Here is a 12,558-nt window from a genome sequence, read left to right as displayed (position 1 = left end):
GCAGCCCATTATTTGCCATCATTTCTAGATGTGGACAAGAAAAGATAACTATACGGATTCTCGATCTCGCACCAATTCACAGAACAAAGAACACACACACCTCGACATACAGCGTACGCAATGGAATGTGAAGCTGTTTCTAGCTGAACAGTGATCATATGTTGTTTGAAAATGATTGAAGGAGTTGGTAAATGATACTCCACCAAATGTAACAAAGTTTCTAAATGACCAAATAAATAAGTTGCACGACAAAGTTTGTTAAAACAATGTCTAAATAAAACGGAACATGGACTGTTGTGATCCCTGCTTATTGAGCTAATAAGGCACTCTGTGGTTTTATGCAGTTTGGCTTAAAAGTTTAGCTGTTTCGAACATTTCCATAAATTATTTCTATCATTTCACTATTTTGCACGGCGCTGGTTTCAGTTAGTTTCTCGAACCAATTGAAACTAGCTTTCTTCACTGAGCCCTACGAATTTTGCTACCTGACTATCAATTTTAACATAAAACATTCATAAACCAATTGGTAATTTTGCCGCTGAGTTAAAAAATCTTCCTCGTAATTCAATTTATGAACATTCGAAATAGTCTAAAGTTTCAATTTTCAACAGTTGTCAGTTTACGTGAGAGTGTATCGAAGCTGGTCTGCGACTGAGTCGGACTTGGAGGCCTTGGCGGCGAAGTATTCCATGGTGTTTCTATAAAAGAAAGAAAAAGAGAGAAAAAACAATAACAGAAAATCTTTCTTTTTTTTTTTTGGTTTGCGGTTTCGTTTGTAGCGGGGAACGCTTTAGCTTTCTGTGTTACAACTGTGGACAAAGTAACCCTATCCGTCTTTTATGCTTTTTTCTCCAACACCTACTCCGTCGAGTAAATAAAATCCTACAGAAAACTAAACGGTAGAACAAACCAAACACAATAGCGGAACAGGACGACACAATATAAAATCCTTATTAGTTGCGATAGAAATAAAATCGCACACAGCAAAATAGGATAATTTTGGCTTAAGAATAAAACAGAATCTCAAATAAAATGAAACGTACTAAGTGTTGTAATATGCTAAACTGTTGAAACTGTTGAACCTTGGTTTTTTACAATGCAAATTTATTCAGTCAAACAATATAATCATTCCATGCAAAATAGAAAGATAAAAAACAAACCACACAGAAACTGTCTATTTGCACCCAGACTATAATCTTCATAGAAAATAGTGACCCTCTTGAGTCGCGAAAACCACAGTCTAATATTTAATTAAAACAGATGTAGGGAAAGTAGAGCCCAGCAGATAACAAAAACACGCCCCAAAAACTCCGAAATAAAAACAAACAAAATCAGGGTGCTTATGTCGACGATTGTGATACAGTAAAGAAACACACAAAAAAATACGCGAGCAAAAAAAAGTCGATGACCTAAAAATAAAATTTATACGCGACTGTGACGCAGAAATGTTTATATAGAGCGCGGCATCTGCAACGCGAATAGTCCAACACAGCGTGTCAACTCGGATTGCGAACGCTGTTACTGCTCTAATGTTGACTATAACCCCCACCCATTGATTCGCTGGTGGCTGTAGCTGGCTGATAAAGTGGTAAACTGCATCGGAAAGTGAGAGATCAGACGAATTGATGTATAAAAAATGCTTCTGGAATGGCGCCGCAGCAGAATGTAGAACCAAGTTCAAATGAGGTCAGATTGTGTGTAGCGTGCTGCGATTCTTCGGGTAGTTAGACACAGATTTTGCAGAAGAGATTCAGAAAAGATTTTTTTTTTCAAACCACATAAGATAGTCGTTAAAAATCAAGAGGTGATGTGTTTTGCTGTTGTTCAACAGGTCTCAGAAAATAAAATGCCAAAGATTTTTAGTCAGCGAGTGCCATCTCAGAGAAATAAATTCTCGCCAAAAGCACCAATTTAAAAAAAAATCCTTTGAAAAGCATCACCCAGAATGGACAAATGCTCGAAGAAATAGATTTTGCAGAAATAACCATTACCCAAATATTATATTTTGAAGCCTAATCATACACAAACGTAGTTATTGTATTTTTTTAAATCTAAAGATTTATTTGGCACGGCTCAATGCGTTAGCACAACTGAGCCGTGGATCTTTTAAGTTTTTACAATAAGTAAAAATAAAAAAGTACTAAGAATATTTGTCTGCCGGATCTTATTGACGCAGTTTGCTGCTGCGTGTTGAGATCCTTTTCCTTGGCGGTGAAGCCGTTTGGGGGTCATTCAGTCTGCCTTCTCTCGCGTTATTGTTCCCGTCCATGTCGTCATCGGTACTGTTTTCTTGCTGTTCACGATCAGAGGTTCTTATTTGTTTCTAGTTCTTACAGGTCGCTGTTGTAAATCCGTCTTCATCGGTATTTGTTTCTTTGTTGGCGGTTGTCGTGGTCGTTGTACCTGCATTATTAGTTAATTGGATCGTTGTTTTTGGTTTATCTGAAGGTGTCGGTGGCTGCTTGTTAGAGTTGGCTGTAGTAGATGAGTTTTGACTAGTTGTTTCGGCGCATGTTTTTCCGTAGTGGGCTGTGTGGTTACAGAATTGGCATGTTGGGGTCTGCCCGGGATATGTGATTAGGTCTTATAGGAAGGTATTGGTTTAGTCACTCGCATCCTCACAATACGAACGCCGTTGGGAATTCCGGTGAAAAAATTTCTCCAGGTGTCATTCGTAATAGATTCTACTTCTCCATATTGCGACATGATTCGTTTGATGTAATCTTCCTTCGTGCGCGGGGCCAAATCATAGATACGCACGTCCACCATGTCATTTTCCATATGCACGGGGATCTTGATTCTGGTGTTATTAAATTCGACCTCGTGTTGCATGTTGTTTTTTGCAATGAAGTTTTCGGCCTGTGCTAAGCTTCTAAACGTGATCAAAACACAGTTTTTTATGTGATGTAGCTGAATGTACGTAACTTCAGCGAGATTAAGCTCTATTTTCACTTTAACTAATTCCTGAACTGTGGATCTAACACGAGTTTTATTAAAGTTGATCGAAATCGTTTTATCTCGTAGCACGGGCACTTTTATTTCATTTGGCAACCTCATTTCTTTCCGCAGCCGGGGGCAACGATACAATTTGTATGTGCACTGATATAGAACAATAGCTAGCTTGATTCACTGGTGCCTAAAGCCTGCTATAGCGTAGCGATTTTTTTTTTTGCTTCTGCTTTGTGCGAGGTCAGAAGTTAGACTCTAGTTATTGTAATTGTTATTTATTATTGTTATATTTCAGTGCACAACTGGGCTGTTTCAATAACCATTTTCTGCAACCTATGTGCATTAACTGCACACCTATTTTTTACCGTTGTATTTGCCGGTATGTGCAGTGCTTTATGGTCACACCTATGGCCGCGCAGCCGGCTTCCCATTAGTATTATGGCGGCTTAGATGCTGTCCCATCGATCCATATCTACATCCATCTATACCTACATAGATACATTCAAACGGGGGGGGGGGGCAGGAAGGACAGGAGTCTAAGGGCTTAATGGACCCCCTCCCCCGCGGCCCTACGGCGAGTTGGGGAGTTTACAGGAGTGCTATTCTACTCCCTGAGTAGACACCGACTTGAAATGGTAAGTGGGTTAACAGCATAACTGCCTCCCTACCAACTAAACCATGGCAGGTCTCCGGGTACGTACGAATCTCGTCATCATTTAGTTGGTGGTACTAGGTTCGGTTAGAGCATTTTACGCCGATCCGGCTCTGAACATTACTCCCCGTGTGTGCAACGACTGGAGATAGCGGCCCGGAGTTGGGACCCAATAAAATGGAGCAAAACAAAGTAACCAACACATACGGAGCAGGCGTGGCCAATCCGTTCTCCAGAGGTGGTTTAGTGGGATCACCACCAACAATAGTAGCTGAAGTCATTCAGCAAGAATAGGAGAAGGGGAAGCAGCAGCAACAGCAGCAGCAGCGGCGACAACAGCCAGAGCAGAGTGGGAAGAGTTACACCCCATAGACGCCAAAAGTAGTGACAGCGATGTGCTTGGTGGAGGAGCTCCATAAGTTTGTGGACGTGAAAATATCGTCCATAAGGACATTAAGGAGATGGTCATTAAAATTCGGAAGGCGCTACTGTCTGCCGTGAAGGAGTGTGAGAAGGCAACGCGGAGGGCAGATGTAGCTGAGTGAGCATTGGCGTCGACTAGGGCTACTATCCTCCTAGCCCCAGAGCAGATTGGAGTGAATAACACGCCAGTTTCCATAACTCCAAAAAGGACAAGATCCTCACCAGGAGACGAAAAACCAGGCGGGCCTAAGAGGTAGACACTCGAGGACGTTGTTGTTACCGACGGAAAGGGCGCCACCCGACAGGGTGAAAGCTGGAATACCGTTGTAGGTCGGAAGGACAAACACGTGAAACAGCAAAAAAAGGAGTGAAAAGGGGAACAGAAGACGAAAGAAAAACTTTCGGCTCGTCAGAAGGCGTCCAAGGGAGAAGCCGTACTCGTCAAAGCCAATGACTCGACGACATATGCAGCGCTACTCAAGAAGGTCAGAGAGAACCCGGAGCTAAAACACTTGAGGAAAAACGTAGTCAGAGTCAGGCCTACCCAAAAAGGTGAAATGCTCCTAGAGCTGAAGAAGAATTCCGCGACTAGCAGCTCGGCCTTGTAGGAGACTATTACCAAATCAATGGGTGAAAAGGCAGAAGTTAAAAGCTTAAACCCGGAGATAGCAAGGACCTTGATGAAATCACGACGGAAGACGAGCTGAGAGGAGCATTGTAGCAGCAGTGTAACCTGGGCGAGGTGCACATGAGGATCCGGTCAAGGAAGGGATACGGAGGAACTCAGACAGCGATGATTCGCTGCAGACAAGGCACTGGAGGTAGGCAAAGTTACGGTTGGATGGTCGAGATGCCTACTGAGGGCCGCCCCACGAGTAAATAAACAAGCGAAGAAATGCTTCAAGTGTTTGGCCTGTGGACATTTAGCAGGGGCTTGCAAAGACCCGGACAGATCCGTAATGTGCTGGAAATGCGGGGAAACGGGTTGTCTTGCGAGACACTGCACGCAGAGGCCGAAATGCTTGCTTTGTACCCCAGCGGACGGAAACGACCACCAGACGGGTGGCTTTAAATGCCCTGCCTACAGGAAGGCGACTGCAGCTCACCGTAATGGAGATAACCCAGATAAACCTGAATCACTGTGACATTGCACAGCAAGTGTTGTGGCAGTCTACGACAAAAACTATGTGCGATGTCGCATTCATCGCCAAGCCTTATCAAGTCCCCCCTGACAACGGTAACTGGGTGGCGGATAGATCAAAAGCGGCTGTGATACAAGTTGTGGACAGATTTCCCATTCAAGAAGTGGTAGAACGCTCATATGAGGGCTTCGTGTGTAGCTGTAACGCTCCTCCAAGGTGGACAATAGAGCAGTTCAGCCTAATGATGAAGCAGTTAACCGAGCAGTTGATCGGTCGGAAGCCGGTAGTCATTGGTGGTGACTTCAACGCCTGGGCTGTAGAATGGGACAGTAGAGTAACCAACACAAGAGGGTGTATCCTGCATGAAGCTCTAGCGAAGTTAGACGTACGATTGTTGTGCAATGAAGGTTCTGTTAGCTCATTTCGGAGAGACGGGAGGGAGTCTATAATCGACGTCACATTCTCTAGTCCTTTATTGACGACGAACATAGATTGGAGAGTATGCGAATCGTATACGCACAGTGACCACCAGGCGGTAGACGCCAATCCCTGGCGCAACGCGTATCGAGTCGTGATGGCGAAAATGAAGGGCTCGACGACGCCTCCAGAGATTAAGCTGAAGACAATCGTCGAGAGTCTTTTCCCGAAGCACGATCCACCTATCTGGCCACCAATCGGAGCATCGAAGCGCCTGAAATTAAAGAAAGCCCCCGGTCCGCATGGAATACCAGATATGGCGCTGAAAGCTGCGATCCTGGCATGTTCCGACATGTTCAGGAAGATGCTACAGAAGTGTCTAGATGAAGGCAACTTCCCCAAAATGTGGAAGGTCCAGAAGCTGGTGTTGCTGTCGAATCCAGGGAAGCCACTGTGCGATCAGGTCTCGTACAGGCACATATGCCTGCTGGATAACTGGAAAGGATCGTTCTTAACAGGTTGACGAAATTCACGGAAGGCGAGCGCAGATTGTCCAAGATGCAGTTCGGATTCCGCAAAGGAGCATCGACAGTGGATGCAATACGGGCAGTGTTCGAGAATGCCTAAAGGAGGTAAAGGAGGTCGATACTGGTCACGATAGATGTGAAGAATGCATTTAACAGCGCCAACTGGGAAGCCATCGCTGCACAGAATGAGGGTTCCCGACCATCTATGCCAGATCCTGAAGAGCTACTTCCAGAGCAGAGTGCTGCTGTACGATACAAACGAAGGGCAGAAGTCAGTGCGAGTCACAGCGGGTGTTCCTCAGGGATCCATTCTTGGTCCAACTCGTTGGAACGGAATGTCCGATGGAGTTCTAGCACTGCGGCTGCCCAGAAAGGTGAAAATCGTGAGTTTCGCGGACGAAGTGTCACTAACGTTGATGGGTGAGACACTTGAAGAAGTGGAGGTGCCTGTGAGGGAGATAATAGACGCGATCAAGAGCTCGTTGAACGAGGTCAAGCTGCAAATAGCCCACCACAAGACGGAAGTGTTGTTGGTCAGCTACTGCAAAGCGATTCAGCGGATGCAGACCGACGTCGGAGGGCATGTGATAGCATCGTAGTGTGCACTGAAGCAATTGGTAGTGATAATCGACGACAGGTTGAGCTTCAACAACCACGTCGACTACGCCTGTGAAAAGTCGGCGAAGGCAACGAACGCAATAGCGAGAATCATGTCAAAATTTCGGCGGCCCGAGAAGCAGCACGAGACGTCTTCTATCTACTGTTTCGTCATCGATACTCCGATATTAGGTTCCTGTCTGGTGTGCTGCGCTAAAAACCAAGCGGAACCGTGAAAAGCTGAACAGGACATTCCAGCTGATGGCCGTACGAGTCGCTAGTGCCTACAGAACAATATTGTCGGAGGCAGTATGCGCTATCGCCGGGATGATTCCCACCTGCATCACTCTGGCGGAGGACGTGGAATGCTACCAGCGGAAAAATGCACGTAACGCAAGGAGACTGGTCCGAGCAGATTCGTTGGCTAAATGGCAGCAGAAGTGGGACAACGCGGAGAAAAGATCTACGTCGACGAATCTACTATCTCTAACCTCTTTTGTGTCCGAAGGGTTCGATGCGAATCAACAAACTGATGTTATATATACTGACTTATCTGCAGCTTTCGACAAAATCAATCACGATATTGCAATCGCTAAATTGGAAAAACTTGGCTTCAGTGGATCACTCATGCGATGGTTTCAATCCTATCTCGTTGGCCGTCAACTCAGTGTGAACATAGGTGATGCATACTCCAAACTGTTCTCCGCAACGTCTGGCATTCCGCAAGGAAGTCATCTCGGACCATTTATATTCACTCTCTATTTCAACGATGTAAACTATCAGCTGAAAGGACCACGGTTGTCGTATGCAGATGATCTAAAAATTTTCAACAGAATTAGGAGCCGAACGGACGCACAATATTTGCAGCAGCAATTCGACACTTTCAGCAGATGGTGTGAAAACAACCGAATGATTCTGAATCCGGCGAAATGTTCTGTGATATCGTTCTCCAGAAAAAAAGATCCCATTGAGTTTGGATTTAACTTGTCTGGAGCTCTTGTTTCCCGGGTGAGCTGCGTTAAGGATCTTGGAGTGCTGTTAGATTCGAAACTTACATTTAAGAATCACATTTCGTATGTTGTTGGTAAAGCATCGCGAAGCCTGGGCTTCATTTTCCGTACGGCTTAATCGTTTACAGACATTTACTGTCTCAAAAGCCTATACTGCTCTTTAGTGCGCTCTACGCTGGAGTATTGTTCGGCAGTCTGGAACCCGAATAACATGAAAAGCAGCGATCGAATTGAAGGCGTTCAACGAAAATTTATACGGCATGCTCTTCGACGCCTGCCTTGGCGCGATCCTGTTCGTCTACCAAGCTACGAGAGTCGGTGTCAACTCATCCAGCTCGATACTCTCCAGCGTCGTAGAGAAACTGCAAGAGCCTTATTCATCTCTGATCTTCTGTCAGGACGCATCGATTCTCCAGATTTACTAGAGCGAGCTAACATCCAAGCAAGGTCCAGAACGTTACGCGAAAACGTTCTTCTGAGAGTACCGTTTCGACGAACTATTCAAACAGCTAATGCCGCTATCACGGGAGTACAACGCCTCTTCAATCGTGTGTCGCACCTGTTCGACTTTCATTTGTCTCGGATATCGTTAAGAAATCGATTCCTGCAGTTTTTTAGATGTAATTAGTTTAAGTTTCCATCATTTGGGGCCGAGTACGGCCTGTTGATGTGCGTGATAAATAAATAAAGGAAGGTGAACCCACCGACTCATCCCAAATGTGTCGGCTTGGGTGCATATTAGGCATGGAGAGATGAACTTCCATTTGACGCAGTTTTTGTCCGGGCACGGATGCTTCTAGAAGTATTTGCATCGGTTAGACATGCTTCGTCACCCCTTTGCCCGGAGTGTGCGATCGAAGACGTGGTCTTCGAATGCCCTAGGTTCGAAGAAGCTCGTAGGTGTGTACCTGGTGTGACATCTGACAATATCTTCGAAGAGATGTGTCACGACGAGCATAACTGAGACGCTGTCAACAGAGTGGTTACAAGCATACTCTCTGAGCTGCAGAGGAAGTGGCGAAGGGATGAACAAGCCACAAATCGGCTTCGAGAGAAATTCCGCCGCCGGGGAACTCTGCGACTAGGTCCACCACCTGTGATCAGTTGAGTAGTACGTGACGTAGCACCGAGTTTGGGCTGTCGGGGCACCTGTGAACCGGACGTCAAGCTTCACCGGAATCGCCGGACCGATCTCGACACCCTACCGGGTAGCTCGTCAGTAGGCTAATGAATGGTGCTCATCCATTGGTTTTTTCTCAAATACAAGTTAAACACATTTTTCTCTTTTCTGACGGGGTGTCATTTCCAGAAGAAGGTACATGATGTCGAACAAATCTCGGGGAGCGGATCATGGAATAAAACAACATCATTGAAAACTACTTGGTTATCCCATATGATAACGTACCTATCGCCAGCAGCATATCCAGATAATTGGCAAACAACACGGGGATCGGTATTCCCAAATAGACTCCTGAAAGATTGGTCACTAACTTTTTGAATAATTTCCTCCTGTTGTACCGTACAAAATACGTCATCCGAAAGGACTAGATAGTAGAGTATATCAGGGAGCCTTTGGCGAAATCCTCAACGAAGCACTTACGAAAGTGTTGCTCTTGGATCTACACTCATAAAAATGCAAACGTGACGCCGATTGATTTTACACGTAGATTTTGGCAATTAGCGGTGGCATATAGACACTATTTGCTGACACATAAACCTAATGTGCGTATTTACAAGAAATGTTAATACTACATTCACATTTCATAGCTATAAGGCGCATAAAACCCGATTCTATAACAATACGCACATATAACTTATGTGTGTGCATATATAGTTTATACAGTTGACTCAAAGAAGGTATGAGTTCGCTTGATAACATTAGCATTTCTTCTTCATATGGATTTTAAGTAGTTTGAAGCAAACAGAATTAGCGTTCGGATTTTTATCAGTGTAGGAATCATGGCATACAATACCGTTTAGATGGAAGAAATACTCAGTTAACTACATCGGTGGGGAATACGAGGCTACCTTGAAACATCTATCCGCCAATACCTCAGTAATCAACACTTTGTGGTAGGCACGAAAGGCAATCTATCGGAATTATTTAGCGAAACGAACAGTGGGCAACCGTGATAGCGGTGTCACTATTCCTGGTTGTGTTGAACGGACTATACGAATTCCATTTCTTTCTTCAGGGCATGTATGTCTAGTTGATGCGAATAGCATCATCCTCGTCAGCGTCGGAAAGAACCCTACGATGATAAAACGAAAATTACAAGCGGCAGTAAATTCAGACGTTCGATGGACCAACTCTGTGAGTTTCAATAAATATGCTCCAAAATGCATTATAATTGCACTGTTGCGACTCAAATCACATAGTAACACAGGCCATTTACTTTGGAGGGTACTCCAATACAAAAATGCATCAAGGAATCCTGGGAATCATCATAAACTGAAAGATGTCTTTCCTATCCCCCTTCTACATACTCAAGCAGGTATGTGAAAGCAGGAAACAACTAGTCTCCGAACTATCAGTGCATGTCGAACCAAAAGCAGTCGCAAGACAATTCTTAATCTCAGTCAATCCCTCATAAATAGTCGACTTTTTTATGGAACATTAGATGGTAAAACAAATCCAACAGCATTGATCGACAAAAATTTTGAACGCACGGGAGATACGGTAGAAAATTATGTCTGCGATTCAAACTAAACCATATTACCGTGTCATCGTTTATTTTTCTAGCACCAGCCTACTGACGTAACGGTATGTCACAAAAAAAAAGCTACAACACTTCAGAAAACAATTCTGGAAAAGCAGAACAATAGAGCGTTGATTTCTTTCGAGTACAAATTGCAATGGCATTAGAAGTAGCCAGTGCACTCACTCATGCCGTTTTCGGATGACCCCGAAACGAATTCAGATTGCAAACTTAACAGTAGTTGGGGTTAAATCCTGACTCAGTTTTGCTTCAAGCAAATATGGCATTAATATCTTGAAATTCACTAAACGGTTTGGTTTTGATCCCCTATTGCGGATATAGTGATTTCCACTGTAACTCGTCTACTAAACATGTTTGAGAAGACAGCAGGGCCGTCTTCTACCAAATCATAGATGTCCAGATTCCTCGCGTATATGAGTTCTAACGTAAACGAGTGAATCATTGCTAAAACACAGTTTATTTGACCTAAATCAAATAGCATATGCACTACTTTGAATTTATCTTGCATGTAATTGCATCATTCCAGGAACTTATGATTAACACAACACGATTTGATTCATCGCTCCCGCCACGAGGAGCTGCAGGTGTATTTCCTGCAGCAACCCAAACCGAATGGGTTCAGGTTGAGGTCATCTCCAGTGTGAAGTGTCATTGTTCCCATCGTAGCCATTGTACATCAAAAGGGAAAACCCTACGAATTCGCCTCCTTTCCGTTATTGACACTCGGCAACATACTTTCAACTAAAGTTGTATTGGTGCAACATAGCCGCACACGACCAAAGGGTTATTTTATACCCACGAATGTCAGTCAGAAAGGTAGCACATATTGTCGTTATGCTGGAGAGCCAGTTTTCGCCCAAAGTCACAGAATTGAACGAATGCGTATTTCATCGTAAATAATCAACAAATATCGGTTACTTTTGGACTCGTGGCCAGGGTTCCCTGATAATAGGATGATGATTTTAGGTTGGTCTATTTCTGCTGGATCTTGATTAGAAGGCAAAAACGCATACACACAAACTGTAGAACTTCACAAACACAGAAACACGCACGCACGGACGTTAGTATACGATTTACACAAAAGCAAAACGGGTGCAAAGAACGTGCAAACACAAATCAAAATTTTATTCTCGCTCGGTTCCATATTCTGCGGGGTGAAAATCACTCGAAAAACAACCACCATTCCCAAAAAAACAACACTTTTTGCATACTGATGAGCTACTGTTTAATCATAACTTTTCGCATTCTGTACATCAGTCACAGCGCGAGCCCCGTTCTTTTTCTTCTGCTTCCATTGAACACACTCACACAAGTATAGTGAACCAGCAGCCAGCCAGCACAGTGCACACACACAGCATAGCACAAGAAAAAAAAATGGGGGAAGATTATTTACAGATCACCATTCCTCGAGTTGCACTTTTTCAATTAACGAAAAACGCTACTTACGTTGTCCTACGGGGTACATTGTTTATGGCTAAATACGCCCGAGCAAGTTAACGAACGAAAAGAGGCACTCGCGAGAACAAAAGCAAAACTAGAACGACCGAATTTCGCACTTTCCGTCGCGCTAAACAACACGCACGTCTGCTGAACTCGTCGCAAATTTCTTATGGCGAACAGTTCAACCACCCATCACCAGGGGCAGACACCGCGAAGTGCTGATACATTTTAGACGAGTTACGAACACAAAGAGTATAAATTATAAGCAGAGCTGCCAGACAACCTTGATTAAAATTAACATTGCCCATTAAAAAAAATGATTTTTTGGCCTGAAAACAAAGTTTAATACCGTATGTGTTTACAGCATCAGTTGAATAGAATATAGCGAGTAAACTTTAAAATAACACTATGCAAATCCAACGTAAACTTAGAAACAACCTTTTCACATATTAATATGCTAATCAAACTTGACTGTTATTAAATTTAAAAAGTATCATGTTACCTTTGACAAAAATGTATAAGGAACTAGCTAATATCCGTCGCGCGTTGCTGCGACTTTCAACGAAATAGGAGTAAAACACAATTCGTTCCGTAGCACCATCTGGCGGACAGATAATCACCAACCAATAGCACACAAACACGCTCCATAACAAATACTTACTGTGTATTAGAACTTATTAA

General features: G+C 43.8%; 1 protein-coding gene across 2 annotated transcripts in view; it reads right to left on the bottom strand.

Annotated features, from left to right (window-relative positions):
- The window catches only part of LOC131690562 (protein argonaute-2), an 87,900-nt gene that overhangs the window by 32,079 nt on the left and 43,263 nt on the right, over positions 1-12,558 (bottom strand). For both annotated transcript variants that reach the window (XM_058976440.1, XM_058976441.1), the window contains exon 3: positions 624-698. In XM_058976440.1, coding sequence (XP_058832423.1) covers positions 624-698 — 75 coding nt within the window. The remainder of the gene's footprint in view (positions 1-623; positions 699-12,558) is intronic.

The sequence above is a fragment of the Topomyia yanbarensis genome, chromosome 3 (genome assembly GCF_030247195.1).
Source record: "Topomyia yanbarensis strain Yona2022 chromosome 3, ASM3024719v1, whole genome shotgun sequence".
In the NCBI taxonomy this organism is placed as follows: domain Eukaryota; kingdom Metazoa; phylum Arthropoda; class Insecta; order Diptera; family Culicidae; genus Topomyia; species Topomyia yanbarensis.
The sequence above is the reverse complement of the archived record's forward strand: the minus strand, read 5'-3'. Positions and strand labels throughout refer to the sequence as shown.